The 17,744-nt window shown below is 43.6% G+C and overlaps 1 protein-coding gene across 8 annotated transcripts in view; it reads right to left on the bottom strand.

Annotated features, from left to right (window-relative positions):
- Nucleotides 1-17,744, bottom strand: part of Meis2 (Meis homeobox 2) — a 224,215-nt gene that overhangs the window by 43,232 nt on the left and 163,239 nt on the right. For 2 of the 8 annotated variants that reach the window (XM_050134154.1, XM_050134151.1), the window contains exon 9: nt 17,546-17,622. The exons of the other annotated variants lie outside the window; for them this stretch is intronic. In XM_050134154.1, coding sequence (XP_049990111.1) covers nt 17,546-17,622 — 77 coding nt within the window. The remainder of the gene's footprint in view (nt 1-17,545; nt 17,623-17,744) is intronic. 8 annotated transcript variants of the gene reach the window in all.

Here is a 17,744-nt window from a genome sequence, read left to right as displayed (position 1 = left end):
GACAGACAGACACCAGAAGATTTTTTATTTCCTCCAGCAGCCATCTTCCTATTCTTATAGGACACAGAGAGATGCATTTTTGACGTTGGCGTTTGAGGAAGAGGCAATCCTTTGAACACATCCCACACAGCAGTGCCTAGCATTCTTCTTACCATTTCTAAGAATCTGTTCCAGGGCTCAGGTGAGGGTGGGTAGAGGGAAGAAATCCGAAGACACAAATCTTCAATTTACCCAGAAGTTAGCAAACGAGAACGCTACCATCGCCACCCTCAATTCTCCCACAGGACTGTGAGTCCTACAGCTTTTGTTCGATTCTTATTCGCCAAAGCGTCACAGAGGATCCCTTCAGACATTGCCTCAGTTTACTCCTGGATACGGAAGAGCTAAGAGTCATCAATTCTGAGGGGGTTATGTAGCTAACGCTCGCCGGTCAAGGGCCATCCCAACTGGTGTCCCGTCAGTGGCGACTGACTGCTGTAAAGCGCTGCCACTGTCCCCTCTGCCCAAAGGCAAGCCTCTTGTCTAGCGTTTCCGTTACTTTCAAACTTCCCCTTTTCCATGTTAATAAAATATTTTGCAGCGATGTGTATCACATAAATGCATTAGGGCAGAAACCTAACATTTTCTTTTTAATTTTCACAATGTGCATACTATTGGTAACGAATATTGAGAGGAATACAATGCGTAAGTAGATTTTACACCACATTAGAGTGGTCCAATTTCTCATGTTTAAAATTTTCCTGCATGACTAGAGCCAGGGAGAGATGCATGCCAGCATAATTATATGAACAGTTTGAAACTTAAACATGCTGCAGAGGAGAAGAGAACATGTCCACCCATTTGTGTTTTCCCCCTCCCTCCACAACAATTCCAAAGATAAGTCATTTCTTCTCACAGAGTCAAGCTGAAGACGCAACGCTTTAGTATTCAAAAGAGGGAGGGGTGGAGGTGGGATTTTTTTTAAGTACTGTGTAAATCAATACACACACACACACACACACACACACAAATCTCAAGATGATAGTTTAATTAAAATGTGCACGAGGCAATTCATCAGCCTCTCCCCTTGGTGTACCAGCCTCTAGAATTTGCCTTCCACTTTCTGATCCCTGATGGTTTTAACTCGAAGGCATTTAAAATTTCTCTCAACCGGCACCTTTCCACTTAGCTTACATCCCTTGTTTTTCTTTATAAACAAGAAATTGTACTGGCTTTGTGATGTTTGATATGCCTCATGGCTTTCCATCTTGCCTAGCATGAAATGTTGTCAGGCAGTGAAATTTACCAGAGAGAGAGAGAGAGAGAGAGAGAGAGAGAGAGAAGGGGAAAGCACTCCAAATGTACTTAGTTACAAGTTCCTAGGCAGCTAAATCACTGGAAATTTCATGTTCCTGGTTATTTCAATTTAAACGTAAAAGTACATATAAAAATAAAATAACCACTCCCACAGTCATCAAAATGAAAAATCTGCCTGGATTAGAATATACCATAACTTGCTCTAAACTACCATGTGGGAATGTTAGTATTATTCAATTCCGATTACATGGCATTCTAGGGATACCTTGGCAGGCACATAAAGCCACTGAACTCTTGGCTCCTTAATAGTTTGACTCCCATTGTAATTGCTTTGTTCACTGGCTGCCCTGGGTCTTCGTAATTGGTTGGAGTCCAAGGTCACATATTCAATATGGCCGTGGCTCCCACTCTTGGCTAATTGTTCTGTTTTTAGCAGTAGCTTTGTTCCCATTAGCACTCCCCTGGTCAGGCCTGAGCTCTCACTTCTATTATGTAATTCAGATGAAGTGTTCCCCATGTTTTTGGCCATGCCTCACCCTCTCAGTCCTCCGGTAAGCAATGTAATCATTTCTAAATCCAAAAGGAAGGTTTCACGCTTTTTTTTAAAAAAAAGTATGAATATCCATTTCATTTAATAAGATGTATTTAAGGGGCTGAAGAGATGCTTCAGGAGTTAAGAGCACTGGCTGCTCTTCTAGAGGTACCGGGTTCAATTCCCAGCACATGGCAGCTCATGACTGCCTGTAACTCAGTTCCAGGGACACCCTCTTGGAGCCCCCGCTGGTACCAGGCATGCATGTGGTACACAGACATACATGCCAGTGAAAACAGCCATATGAATAAAATAAAATAAAGATTAGAAATATACTTAAAGTATGATGTAAAACTTCCAGCCATGTTTTGCTAACTAATTCTTTACAGCTCACGCTCGCAGTAATAACAATCAGGGAGGTGGCTTTCATCTTTCTTAAAAACCAAGGTAACAACATCACTATGACATTGTGTAGAAACAAAAGTGAATTAATGGCAATTTTTTTTTCTTTACGAGATTATTTGGTGATGGAAAGGAGGATTTGGAGGTGTAGGAAGGGGATACCCTGGGAATAGTTCTGAACCTAGGGACTTCATCTGTCTCACTGTTATGCTAGGCTTTATCAGAACTCAGAAAATCATTTGGCCTGTCCATAACCCAACTTTTTTTTGTGGGGGGGATGTCAATTTGGGGTGAGATTACCTACCTTTAAGACCTTTTCCACTTAGAATTTATTCATTTAAATTATCCAATATTTAACTTTCTTAGCAATGCCCAGTGCTGACAGGACTGTTACTTTACATTTTTAATTTTCAATTACCTTTAGTAAAACTTTCGGGCCCTGATCACTTTTTATCTAAGGGAGCGAGAGAAAACTGTAGGAGCATCCTTCCTCAGGGGTCCCACATGCCCTTCCTCACCAGGAGTGTTTACAAGCATGGCTATGGAGCCTGCTGTGGGCCACACATCAGCAGATACTGCGACAACAAAGCAAAGGGACCCTTTGCAAGGAGTGGGATGTACACTCTTAAATGGGGCCATACTTTCTCCGGGTAACTTTTGAGACAATTTAACAACTGAGACTATGCTGGTGGCTACCAAAGGCATCCCTCTGCCTGAGCGCGGTCTTACCGAAAGCTGAGTTTTGTGAGTCCAGCGTCCCTGGGAACCATGGGAGAGATTTAATATAAAACTCAGCTCTGTTGTAATGATGATTACACTGACTGTTTGATGTTGTATTTAATGCTCCCCTTAAATAAAGATTTGAGTCATAAAATAATATATTCTCATAAAATGACTCAGCCTGTTACACTCGTCTTTCTTGAAGAAATTGTAAAATTTTCATATATTATTCCAAATATAGCTGGGACTGGATGACAAAGATGATCTGTCCATTGCATTTGAAAGGACAGGATGCGATCCCGAAAGCTTTCCAACTCACTGAAGAGCAGAGTCATTGGGAATTCTAGAATTTATCTAGCTCAGCTATACCCAATAACACCCCTTACCAAGAAAAACACTGGTGTGTGGGAGACTTTCTCAGAGAGATGCACTTTGCTTTAGCAAACACATCAATGCAAACAATGAGCCCATGGATAAGACCCTTAAAAAAAAACAGATTCTTCAGTGAGAAATCGAGTGTGGGACTTAGTGTGCCATAAAGTGAAACGTAGTTGGGAGGGGCCCAGGCCTGCAGTGCCAGGGATTTGTTGCCTACAATGTGCTTGAAGTCCCGTGGGAGTTAGAGGATGTCACGAACCCCCTGCTGACCCATATGCTCAAACGGTACAGTTATCTCTATTTGCAAGTTGCTACATTTATTTGAAGTCTATAAGATGTCGAGGGCAAGTCACAAATGTCTCACCGACTTAAATATTTAAGTGGCATAGTTAGCTATTCCTACCTGTAAGTTGTTAACTTTATGCCCTCTTTAGCTGTGTGGTCAGGAATCGATAAAACAGACAATTTGATAGCAAAACGGGAATGTGCGGAGTTCAGATTTATATATCATCATCAGGGCTTAGCACTTGGGTTGTAGAAGCAGACAGCTCTCTGAGTTTGAGGCCAGCCTGGTCTACATAGCTTCTGGACGGTCAGGGCTATATAGTGAGAGCCCTGCCCCCGGCATCTCTCTCTCTCTCTCTCTCTCTCTCTCTCTCGCGCGCGCGCGCGCGCGCGCGCGCACACACACATACACACCCACCCACCAAACAACAACAGAAAGAGATGCCATTAACAAATGAAGACGACTACATGAGAAAGACATTTGGCCTGGCCATCGCAAAGACTCCAAGTTCAATGGGTTTCTAGGAATTGCTACCTATAACTTGAACTCGGTGGACAACTCTGAGATCATTCAGAAGTCTATCTACCTCGGAAGAAGAGTTTATCCAAGCAACCAAGATCAGGTATCCACCGACAACACGCCAAGAGCACTGTCTTTTTTAAGCTTGTGAGTGGTTATGAGAGTGTCAGGGCAAGGGACAAGAACGTGGATGGTCACCGGTGAAGGTGATTACACAGCGCTGCTCACCCCACAGCATTTTAGAAGATTGTTTTTGTTTCATTGCTGACCTCTGAAGGAGTAAGAACCTCAATGGAATTTCATAAACAGAAAACAACAGAGCAAGGCCCAGGAAAAAAAAAAAAAGGCTATGTAATCCCACACTCTTACAAGATTTCCAAGCTGCACAGCTATGGAAAAACAGGGAGTGGTCTACTTACATCATACGTTTTATGAAACATGAGCATGTACCCCTTTAGGAACCCATCTAAACTTGGGGGAAGAAAAATGCCTGTGCGCCACAGTATTTATGTGGAGGTCGGAGGACAAGCTGGGAGAATGGAATCTCTCCTTCTCCTACATAGTTCCCCGAGACTGAATTCGCGCCATTCAGCTTGGTAGTGGGTACCCTCACTCTCTGTGCCTTCTCACTGGCCCCACCATCTTTGAGATTTACAAAAGAGATTTACAACTTTTCCTCATCCCTACATGCCCCATCCAACTGGCCAGTAACTTAACAAATCGAAACCTTTCCTGGTGCTCTGTTCTCCCCGAGGACGCTCCCGTGGAGCTATCTATGGGGTGCAGACTTTCCAGCAGGCTGTGTGATCAGTGTGGTTTCCTCCCCACATCCCTGTCACCAAGACATCCTCTCCTGGACAGGCTCCTCTGCCGTCAGGGTGGGAAGGCCATCTGCACCCTCGGTCTTACCTTTGCCCCTCTGTGTGGTCCCACAGCGTTTCCTGTTATTCTGACCTCTTCCCCTGCAGGGCTCATCTTTATTTTTTTGTGACCTATTGTGAAAACAAGCTCATCTTCCCAGAGAAGTCACCCCGCCACCTCAACCCATTGTCATCGTGGTGGAAATCAGCTCCAAGCCCTTGCTCCCTAACGCCCAGAGCCTGGAGTTGTGGCTCTCATTCTCTTCTTACCCCATGCTGAATTAGTCACTAAATCCTGCTACGGTTTTTAACAATAGCGATAAAAATTGGTTTCTTTTTCTTCATTTTAATAGCTAAGTCCCTGATTCGGAGCTTTGTTTAAGTCCCTCGTAGTCTCCTATGCCTGTGCTCTCTATCTCTTCCTCTAATCAATTCAAGACACAATGGTTAAAATCATTTTTCATCTCGCTTGCTTTGACTAGATTTTTTTTTCAGTTCACAGGCTTAGAATAATAAAATAATAGAATTTTAAGGATAGAAAGGACCTTAAAAAAATCACCCAGTCCCCATTCTTTAATGGATGAGGGGATAGATACTAAGAAAGGATAAATTGCCCAAGATCACACACATTGTCTGAGTTGGAATTAGATCCAAGCTACTGATGATGTCCCGGTCCACTCCCTTCACAGACCACAGTGCATGGCCTGTGTGGGCGCAAAGCTCTTCCCCCCTGTTCTGGGGGGTCTGGCCCTCTCTCCCCCTCACAGTAGGTACTTGCGGGGTTTATTTCCCCCAAGTGGAGAAGGCTGTTTTCCTCCTGGGCCGCATCTCCCTCCTTCATGGTCTCACCCTGCTTCTATCTGCCTACGAACGACAGTTCCTTCCTCCGATTCCAAAGGAACTTCAAATCTAATTTCCTGTAAGAAACAGCAGGCTGAGTGAGAGGCCCTCTTTCCTCAACGGATGTGTCAAGTGTTGCCTTCCTGAGCCTCTCTCTAGCTGGTTTGAATTCAGCTCAGTACCAAGTTAGGAAAACTTACTAAGATCTCAATTCAAAGGCAGAACAAGAATCCAGACCTTGTTTCAGACGTTCGACTTGTTCGCTCTCACAGACCAATGCCAAGACTCTCACCCAGGACACACGCGCCTGTACCATGCATTCTGTTGCATTGTCCAAAAGAGGGATTTTTTATCGTTGGGTCCATTTTGGTCTCTTGGTAAATCCTACCGTTAGGCTGCGAAAGCTTAAGCAGCGAAGGAGTTCATTCTTTTATTTCCCCCTTTGTTAGCCATTTTCTGGTGTTAGTTGGGAAAATCATATCGACTCCGTAAAGTACCAGTTTCTCTAAGTATTTTTATATCTGTCCTCAGAAAAAGATACAGTTCATTATAATATCCTGCAAAGAGCTTTCCACCATTACTTAGTAAAACTGAATCTTTAGAATTTTAAAATTAGTGAACTACTTCCTGGGTCTGGAAATACTTTTATTGTATAACAGAATGGAAGCTGACTTAAGCATAACATATAACATATACAATTTTAAATTTATTATACCATCAATCTGATGGTAAATTGGCAGACATTATTTATTTGGGGTACGAACAGTCAAGATTTCCTCCTGAGACCAAATCGTTGGCCATTCCTTAATTAACTTAGCAGAATATGAATTAAAACAGTAGGATATTAGATTCTGCTGATAATCGAAAAGCATGATATTCTTATACCATAACTAAAGCTCCAGTCTCAGAGGAGACAGCATCCTGAAACCGGTGCCCTAGGTGAGTGCTAAGATGTATGTCCTTGTCATTGCGATGGGACCAAGGTAAGGGTTTGACTTATCTGTAGAACTGTGAAGTCGGGCATTTTCTTCAGTCTGTGGGTTATGGCCCCATTTCCAGAAAAATCTATCCAAGCCTAATGTAACCCGGCAAATCTTTCAAATGAAATAGTCTTGAGGGAGGCAAGTTGTCATTTTCTGACGTATTATTTAGGGCTCAGCTCAAGTTTCATTCTTTCTCCCTTCCTCACTTAAACCCCCTGCTCATTCCCTGTAAGCGCCATTTTCTAATTAAGGAAAATGAAATTTGTAGCATGGGAGAAGGGAGACATGACCTCCCCCGTGAGCTAGGCTCGCTCCTCCCCTCACACGCACGGCTAAAACACAGAACCCAGGGGTGGTTGGTTTTTTTTTTTTTTTTTTTTTTTAATTGGTATCACTTTGTCTTTAGTGCAAAACACATGGCAATAATTTAGTGAACTCCAGTGTTTCTCTTGTGGCAAATTGATAGCATAATTTTATTATGAGCCGAACAATGACTTCTGGACGCAGGAGCGATTCTCCCAGAACTACACATAACGCGGTTGACTAAATGTAATACTTGGCGAAGGTAATGAAAACAGAGGCCTGGCTCAGCAAGGCCTAGGAGATTCTGACTTCTCGTTCCTGTCAAAGGGCTACTCAATCAATCATATCTGCAGCTTATTTAATGTCAGAAGCACTAAGCCGCCAAAGTGCACTGGGGCGAGCCCCTCAGAAATGACACCCGAGTCACGTGCTCTCTGGTCTCTGAACCTGACGGGGTCAATAATCCGTGTATGGATTTTAATAAGTCACCTATTATGTTCCCTTCGGTGCTAATTATTTTACACATCACCTGTTTCCTGTTTCCTAACGTTGCTTTTGTAATAGCATTATGAAAAAAAAAATAGGAGGAAAGTTAAGCCCTAACTTGGCCTATTCCTTGACAGTGAGGATTTCTCCTTTTTCCCCTTCCCATTCTATGCCATCAAACACGAACTCACAGACAGAGAACGTGCGACAAGAGCTCGGGCTCACAGGAGACCTGCGTGTGCAGCCTCGAGTCACGGTGAATCACACAGGTCCAGGACTAGCCTCATGGTGGAAAGAAGTATTTGGAATTTGCCCTGTCTCACCTGGCCTCAGGTTACACAGGAAATACACCAGCTGGGGCCAAATTCCACTGAGCTTCTTCCTACAGAGTTTTAAGAAGAGGAAAGTTGCTCACGAATCCCCACGCTGCCTTTCAACTGTGCTAGCACACACAACACTGAGAGTCGAGACCACAACTTAGAAAAAAAGGGACAAGCGGGCCACATTGCTGGCTTCTATATGTTGTGGCACATACTTGGAGTCCATGCCACCCAGAGAATAGTCTACACTTTAGAAATAATGTTTCCTTATTGAAAACTGGCACGTTTCAGAGTTCGGTGAGATGAAACCGGAAATGCAATGTCAAAATATATGACCATTTCATGTTGATATTGTCAACTGTATCATACGGCATGAAGTATGCAACCTGTGGCCCAAAAGACATCATCCTATCCATTTTGTAGAAGAGAACAGCCTTGGTTAAGGAAGACCCAGTTGTTTTCCTCAAGAGCTGAGTTGAAGTCATTAAGTCAAGACCCCTGGGGAATTTTTCACTGTGTGAACTTTGAGGTAGCCTTGAATTCAGATCTAGAGAACTCATTCCCTGTTCCAAGCACCCTGAATTAGGTCTGCTCAAGTTTCTGTTGCTCATCTAAAGGCTTGAGGGAAGTTTAGAGCTCCGGAAGTCCATATTAAGCAACCTGAAACCTCAGCCTGCTGGGATTTATCTAAAAGATACAGTGTATCTGGAAATGCCCTATCTCCAGTGTTTACCTTGTCAGAACCTTGCCTGTTTCAACCTCAGTACAGAATGTGTGTGAATTTGTGGGAGAGCTGGGAGTCGGCTAATCTCGAGGGAATGACCAGTCAGCAGTGTTGGTTCCGATTAACCCACAAAAACAAAACCAGACCGGAAACAAGGCTGGGTATTCTGATTAGAAAAAAAACAATGACCAGGAAAGGGACTCGAGGAAAGCAATATTGACAAGAAAATCAAGGTTCCCTGTACTCCTCTCCCCAGATCTCTAAGGATTTTTTTTCAGATATAAACTGAGTTTTCTTTTTGACACGATAGGAATAAATAGTTCTGAGTGTCCTAAAGGAGTGGGGTAGTGGAAGTCGGGTGGGCACACAGAAGTGCTACCTACCCCTGCTCACTCTCATCCTTGAAAAATCTAACGCAGTGAAAAAAGCCGTAGTAACAACAAAACGAGTTCTCAAGATCACGAGGCTAATAGGACCTACATTTACTCATTAACGGCGCAGAATCTCAATTAAGTAATTTTTACAAGGCCGCTCTCCAGTGGGAGAACGCATGAATGAACGGGTGGAGTGCACTGGGCGCAGGCAGCCTGAAGACCGCTTAGAAATGGCTTCTGAGAAAACGAAATTTTTGGAAGGAATTTTTTCAAGTCCTCAGGACTGTAGGAAAACTTGCTGGAAAAAGCCCCACAGTAGGGGGGGAAAGCCAACGGCACTGAAAAGGAGAACCCAGCTGCTGCAGCAGCCATCAGACTCATAGGAGCAGAAAAGAAACTTGAGAGAAGTAGTATTGATGCATTCTGATCTACTTTGTGTCTTCTTAACAGCTTCTAATCTTGGGGTCTCTAGAAGCAATTCGCAGGCGAGCTTTCTACGTTCAACATTCCAGAAGTAACCTAAGAGTAACTTGAAATCCCAATTTCTTGATTTTTTTTTTTAAAAAAACAAGCTTTGTTTTCAAGACAACTTTTACTTTAATCTTCGTAACTGGAGTTAGAAATACTCCATCAGTCGCTATAGGATCGGGATACTTGTAATATTGCAATGATGTTGCTTCATTTTTTTCCCTCTCAGTAAAAAGAAGTACATGCTCACGTCAATAGCATCCTAGCCTCAAATCCTGCAGCAGGCCGAGGTCTAGGCTTTTCTTTCAGCATTCCTAGAGAAACCATGTGGATGATGCCAGTGGCGATGGATAAAGGACCTATTTGAGCAAGCCTTGTCTCTCTTCCAAATCCTGGCGTAATGAAGTGCAGAGGTAGATAGAGCCCTGTGCCTAATGCGGGAGCTGTCTGGAGCTCATTGTTTTTGTCAGTGAAAGAGAGGAGGCTAATTCTAAAAACCGAAAAAAAAAATTAAAAAAAGAGAAAGAAAAAAAATAAAAGAAAAACGAAAAACAAAGAAATACAAAAAACCCCAAACACATTTTAGGCCAATTTTCCTTCTGTAAATGCACAGACTTGACCAACGATAACTTTCAATACCAGGGCTTTTCCCTCTCAAAGTTTTCTTATTTAAACATTTCTTTAAGGAACTTTTTTCCCCCCTTTTTGGAACTGTTTCAAAAATTTGTTGCATTCTCTTTTTTGTTGTGCGGTGTTTTCTAACCAGCACTGTACATTCCTTTAAACGAGCAACTTTTTTTTTCCCTCCTCTTTATTGGCATCCTAACGCAGCAAAGAAATATGCATCCTGAGATAATGCCGCCAGCTTGCTATGAAAACCATATTTCATTCTTTCTTTATACAGGAAAAAAAAGGGGAAAGCACAAAGCAGTGGGTGTAATCGAATGTGAGGGACTGCCTCAAACCTCCCCTTCGCATCCCCTCACTGGCACCCTCTTCCTTTATTTCCCCTCTGCTCCTTTTGTTTAGCACTTCGAAAAGGCCCTTGCTGGGTCTGAGCTGCTGGCCTATGTTTGGACTGAATCGAAATTTCTGGAAATGGTACCTCCATCCATACAGGACAGGAGCTGTCTAGAACCACTGATCTGACAGGGCAATAGATGAGAGGCCTGGTTGCCCCCCATCCATGAGGTGAGAATTTCACACCATGAAATGGGAAACGGGATCTGGCCACCTTGCCGTCTCGGTCAGAATTGGTAAGCCATGTATAGACTCCTAGCTTAACCCCTGTTAGATGTCCTGCAGACCAGACAGGGCAAACGGAAACCCACCTCACTGTCGGGGCAGTCCCTCTGGTTAAGCGTTCATCGTTGCTGGTTTCTTTTCCTGTCTTCTAACTTCTCATCTAGTTCACTCCTTCCTTCTTAGAAATAATCGTGGGTCTCCGAGAAATAATAATAGGACCCTTGGATGGAATGTTTAGCGTCCTGTGCAGGTGGACAGAGATGGGAATTCCTATTGCTACTACAGCCTAGGGAGTATCTGCTAGGAGGAACATCCTTTGGGTGAGCAGAAGACCACATGGGACAAACTGGAAACATCCGGTTCCCTTGGCCTCTCCACCTCCCTTCCAGGGACTGGGTGTTTCTGACACAGAGAACCCAGAGAGACAGAACTCTTACCTCCAGCTCTCCACACTGGAGTTCGAAAGCATGCTTTATTTATTTTTTTTTTTTTTTGTATCCATTCCTCAGCATTGACAGTCTCAGCACATTAAATGCTGACAATGAATCTAGCTAGCACCTGGCAAATCGGACTTGAGATTCAAATGGATTTTTATTCTGAAACATAGATGTTACTCGGAAATAATCACCGCAGACGGCAGCTCTGCGTTTAACAAACGGCCGTGGGGGGAAACTGCTGAGTGGGGAGAGGCTGTTTAGTCCGGCAGGCTTTGCTCCTTCTAGGGTTTTCTCAACTCCACCTCCCCGGTTCACCACTCAATCCTTCAATCCTTTCTCTCTTGAGATAAAAGTGTCCAGCTGTCTCTGTTCCTCATTTACATTTCCTGCACCACTGGCCAAATTATTCCATATGTTTACTGCAAAATTATCTCCCTCAATTCCCAGCTTACTCCCCATGTCCTAATATTACAACCTATTTCCCGGTGTCCGCTCTCTCTCTCGGCGGCAGGACGACGACAACGCACACACCCTGGAAAATGACTTTTCCTTGCTGTGAAGAGGGACGACCTTTTCATCCCTTACTCTTCCTCCTGCTAATTAGGAGGCAGAAATTGGACTCGGAAATTCACTGACATAGGCCTGCAAGCGACTGTCCCTCCTCAAGTCCACCTAGACCATGATGGCGGTTCTTCAAGAGGGAGCATCCGGGTGAATTTGGCACAATGGCCTCTACTCTTGAATTTGTCTGGGACGATGGGTTCCTAGGGAATATTATTGCTTTCGTCAGGCAACCACCTTGCTGCTGTCAACCAGGACCTTAGAGTCCTAATTGAGTTACCTTTGATTCTCAGAGTGCTCACAAGCTACGTCACTCTTCCCCACAGTGTCCTTTATACCAGCCTTGCCCCATTTCACACGGAAGGGAGCTAAGTCCCGTGTGCTGGTGTCTGCGAAGGCTCTGTGCCTTCTTAAAGCAGAAAGAAAGGAGGCCTACTTAGAAGGTACACTGATGCCCAAGAGACTCTCAAAAGTCCCTCAGTTCTGATGAAACAGATTCCTGTCTCATCTAGGAAATTCGCCAGGAGCCAAACTGAAGCAGGAGAAGTCAAACTTCTGTCCTATGCCAGTGTGTCAATCATGGAGAAATGTTGCAGCTAATATGATTGTGGGCCCCCATGATAGGAAGATAGGCAAGCTGGACATGGGTGATTAGTAGTTAATCTTAGTTCGAGAGGTTGTGCAAGGCATCTATCTGTAATACAAGGGAATTCTCTGGACCACCTTCATCTGAAAAGTTCCTTCGTTTAAGTTTCGTGCATTGTTATTTGGGGCCTGGGGCCCACAGGAAGCAGTAAATCCTAGTTTGCCTGCATTCAGTCAACAGCTCAGCCCTGTGGACTTTGTATGTCGTTTTTGTCGTTGGTTATAATTACTGCAATCACATGCATTTTTGAGAGTACAGTATATTTCTTCTTTTAAAAATTAATCTGGAAGCCAGGCACAGCGACTCACGCCTTTAATTCCAGAACTCTGGAGTCAGAGGCGGGCCTATCTTTGTGAGTTCAAGGCCAGCCTGGTCGATAAAGCAAGTTCCAGATAAGCCAAGGTTACACAGTGAGACCCTGTCTCAAAGAACAATAATAAACCTGAGAGCAAAGTCGTTGTATGTGCCTCTATTCCCAAAACTCAGGTGGATAGGTGAAGATTGTGAGTTCAAGGCTAACCTGGACAATGTAGAGAATTCTGGGCAAGCAAGAACCTGTCTCAAAACAAAGAAATAGCAATAACAAAACTCATCTATTGTGGGGATTCTAGGTAGAGATAACTGCAGTGTAATTCTGGTACTTACTATGTTGCCTGTGAACAGATGTGGTGTTGTGATTTAGCTGCCAGAGCTTTACATTTTCTTTCTCTATGTGTATGAGATGTGTCTGTGTGCATGCATGCATGCATTGTGTGTGTGTGTGTGTGATGTGCGCATGAACGTTTTGTGTATGTTAGTGTAATGTGCATGTACCACGGCAGACTTGTGGACTCGGAGGACAACCTTGGAAGTTGGTCCTCATTTTCCACCTTGGCTGAGAAAAGGGTTTTTTGTTGTCTGTTGTGTGAGCTAAGCTAGCCTCGAGCCTCTGGATTCTCTTGTCTGTGTCTCCCATCTCACTCGAAACTGGGATCTCAGATGGTTATACTGCTGCCTGCCTTGTGTGGGCTCTGGGGCTGGAACTTGGGTCCTTTCGCTTGTCCTACTGAGCTACCATCTCCCTATCCCTAGCTGGGGTTTTGTCCAAGTGACGTTGTCATATTTCAGTGGATATAGTTGTCAAAGACACACAAATGCAACTCAAAAAATTCCTGAAGTGACAACTTTCTCCTTAGAAAAATATTTTTTTTAATTTTTTTTTAATCAGTGTGAGCATGCCTCCTGAAAAACGCCAGTGTCAATAACCTAAAATTTCCCCTCTCCCTGCTAAGCTTTGGCAGTCATTTGTAAACTCTTACCTCCTAAAGCTCCCTCATCTTTCCCTCCTGGCAAAATAAAACATAAAACAACAACAAAAACCCTAAAAAAAAGGTCATACAATAAATCACAAAAGTCTACCTTTGTTTAAACAGAGAAGCTATGCCATAGGAAGCTGTCTGCATTTAAAAAATGTTTCCCTTAAACATGTAAGTTTCCTTTTGGAAGAAATCTCCATTCTAGCTTGCGAGCTATTTGACGAAAATTTTATTTATGCAATTTTGCAGAATAATTTTTCCTCTGCTTTTGTAATTAATTATTCTTAATCATTAAAGGCATGCTTTACCATGGCTGACCTTGCTTTTGGCCTTTTGAGTCAAGGCTTAAAGCTCTGTAGTCCATATTGGCCTGGAATTCACTGCATAGCCGAGGCTAGTATTGCACTCACTGTATTCCTCCTGCCTCAGCCTCTCAAGTCCTAGGTTACAGGTGTGCGACACCATGACTCACTGCCTCATCTATAATGTCAATCTATAATGTAACGGAATGGTTTATTATTCGTGGACTTCTGAGAGATAAGTGTAAGACAATGACATCCGTGTCATAAACGCTGGTCCTTCTGGACGTCATGCTTTGGGTTGGTTGTATTATCCTGTTTGACACACCCCTACCCATGTGTTTATAACACATGAGAAAAGTCATCTGGGGTCACCTCCAACACAGGCTGCAGAGATCTAACACATCTCCATGTCTCTCAATTGTCTCCTACACTTCCATTTTGCTTGTTTGTTCTTCGTTCCCAATTACTGACGGCTTCTAACTGGCCCGTCTTTACTGCTCGTAGCTCTCATGAGGTGCACGTGGCCACGTCTATTGCTTGTTACGGTGACTGTTATTTTACAGTGCTCCTGAAGACCCTTGGCCTTTCTGCTCTAAAGGCAAGCAGCAGAACTGAGCAGCAGAAGGTTTCCCAGGCCACTCTAACTCACCGCCGAGAGTGGCATGCAAGACTGGCCACCTGGCTGCAACTGGCTGATGGGGGGCTGTTTAAACTTTATAAGCTATTTGTTTATCAGTCTATTCAAAATTTATCTTTTATTTACATGTATGTGTGTATTTACACGTGTGTCCGTGTGTGTGTGTGTGTGTGTGTGTGTGTGTGTGTGTGTGTGTGTGAAGCATATGATCACTGAGACTGGAAGAGGGCGTCAGTTCTCCTGGAGCTAGAGATACAGGCGGTTGTGAGCCATCTAACTTGGGTGCTGAGAATCAAACGTGGGTCTTCTGGAAGAGCGGCAGCAAGTGATCTGAATCACTGAGCCATCTCTCCAAACCCCAGGAACTACTTTGACCCTCTTTGCCTGAGAGTGACAGCTAGCTCTCTGGGCCTAGAAATCTCATCTCTAGTTTACTCTTCTTATCACTGTCCCGCACCTGAAGCCCAACTCTGAAGCCTCCTGAAAGAGGAGAGACAGAGCTGTTTCCAAGGTGACTTTGTCAAGGCATGGAACAAGTTCAAAATGTACCAAGGTGGGGACCGTTCCTTTTCAGATCTCTGAAATCCCCAGGTGGGGGCCACTGCCTTACACTCTTGGCAGTGCTTCGGGGTGCTCGTGAAGCCATCCTTGGGAGTTGCACCTTATTATCAAAGTTATGGTAGCTATTAGCTAAGAATTCGACCCGAGGGCAGGATTACAGAATTTTTCAGAAGGAAGTGTGAAAATGAGAAAGGCGGAATTATTTTGTAGAGACGGAGGCGTCAACGTTTATCCCGTATTAAGGCAAGTGTGCCGCGTGACAGACTGCCGTTCCTCACCCTCGGCAAATGTGGCCCAAATGACAGAGAAACAAGAAACCCAAAATATCACACCAGCTGAACTCCTGCACATGCCTTGGGGCTCTGTGGAATTCAGAAAGGAAGGGTTCTTTCTTCCAGGCTCCAGCCAGGTGTCTGTGAGGGAGAGCTGGTCTTTAGACTGAGGGCTGAGATGCCTTTTCTCTTCAAGGGCAATGACTACATCAAAAAAATGCCGGGGACGGATGATATGAGACAGTGTTTTCAAAGAAAGGTCAAATGGCAATGCCAAATATCAACATAGAAGCATCCCATTTCTTTCAAATATCCCCATCACCACTTCCCTGAATGTGCCCAAATTTACAAAGAACCCAGTTTTCTAAAGGGATGCTAATTGTACCAGACACCACTGAATCTGCAGTAGCTTACCCTGGAGGTCGGTGCATATAAGACAATAAACGGGACCAAGTCTCCTAAACTTAACCCAGAACGTAGTCAGTCTATTGTTTCAGACCACTGATTGCTTGTGCTGGAAACATGAATGAGAATCTGTATGTTTACACATATTAGCTATTTACATCAGGAGGCCCCTATCACCGCCAGTCCAGACACATCTTGCTCTGGAGATTATAGCCTTTAGTCCACGATTTCGCTCGAAAGGGTATCTTTAAAATGTACATAGCTCCAATCTTTAGGAGAAAATTAAAGAGAATTCCAGTCTGTATTGTCTATCCCTTTCTTTCTGCCTCTCTTTTCAGGTTAGCAGTTTATTTCTGCATTAATCACCCTGACAGAAGCAAGGCAACTCAATTTTCTGCTTCTGTAGGTAGGCACATCACTTTCCGTACAACACTAGGCATGAAAAGGGCTGCAGCTAAGCTTTGGTTACTGGTGTAATTGAAATGCTATCCACACTATAGGGTGCATTAAAGTCAGATAACGACAGTTCCTGTGGCCAATTTAAGTAGCTTGACTTCCCTGGGAAAAAAAAAATTGCCTGACAGATAAGGCAGACAAACTGGCTAATTCTCCAAGCATGTCTCTCATTGTGATCCTAGAAAAATGAGAAAAAAATGAATCACAGAACCACAAAATCAATTGACCCTCGGGTAGCTCATCAGGCGGCGGGCCTGATAAACCTAAAAGCTTTGTTAATGTCTGCCTGCCTGTATCCCACAGATAGAGCACTTTGTAAATGAACCTGCTTTGATAAATATATTAAGGAAAGCTGTGAATAAAGCCAGAGACTTCTCATTTGTAAATACAACCTCTGCTACATGGAATTAGAATGATAAAGTGGAGTTCCATGTAATTAAGTTTGTATAAGGCCTGAAATCCGTGCAAATACTTCCCCTGAATTTTGAAAGAGAACTGTCAGTTCAATTAATCTGAACATCACCCCAAGAATGTACAGAACAAAATTAAGCCGCTGATAAAACCAGGACCAGTATTTTGATAAGTAATTCCTATATCATTTCTTGGCCACTGTGATCATTTTATTTAATCCCCTACCCCTCCTCTTTCCGCAGTTACTCTCTAAGCCATGTACAAAGGGTAGATGGCCCATATACCACCATGCAAGTAATCTAAATCACAAGCTAAAAATGGAAAGAGAAAAAAAAAAACAACCTTTTCTTCCATTAAAGAAAAATTAGGGTAAACAAATACCGAAGAACAGATAGAAGACAAAACAAAACAAGCCCCCAAATCCCACACCCCTGCGTCTACATTGTTCCTCAGAGTCCAGACAAAAGGAATCTTCCCAGAGGAAGTGGCTGTGTGTGAGCATTGTGCAAAAGACACACAGACAACAATATCGAACAGGACTGAGCCAGGCAGACTTTGTGAGGCAGCTGGAGAATTTGAAAACACCAGGGGTGAGAAAAGTGAGTGTGGGGAGAAGCAAAAGAAAAGAAAGAGTGGGGAAGAAGAAATCCTAGGAACCCTACTGGTCTAGGCTCCCTGGGCATGGATTTCCCACCTCGGGAAAGAAATGCAGACATTACCTTTGATTTCCTTTGTTCCAGGAACAACAAAACAAAAACAAAAAAAAGCAAACAATTATCTAGAAACCCCGCTTTAGTCAAGGGAGGAAGATCTTGGGGTCACTCACCAGTTGTTAACTTGGAGAATTGTCAGTCCTGTGTCTTGCGCTAACTGTTTCTTCTGCTCTTCGGAAGGGTACGGGTGCTGATGAAGAGACAAACGTTTTAAGAGATGCATCAGAAGTTGAGAAAGAGGCACATACTTCCCAGCGTGAAACCACACTGGTGCATTCTTTATTCTACAGCTTGGTTCTCCTCGCCACATGG

Source organism: Alexandromys fortis, unplaced genomic scaffold, assembly GCF_014885135.2.
Source record: "Alexandromys fortis isolate MF-2015 unplaced genomic scaffold, M_Fortis_MF-2015_v1.1 scaffold_6, whole genome shotgun sequence".
NCBI classification, from domain to species: domain Eukaryota; kingdom Metazoa; phylum Chordata; class Mammalia; order Rodentia; family Cricetidae; genus Alexandromys; species Alexandromys fortis.
The sequence above is the reverse complement of the archived record's forward strand: the minus strand, read 5'-3'. Positions and strand labels throughout refer to the sequence as shown.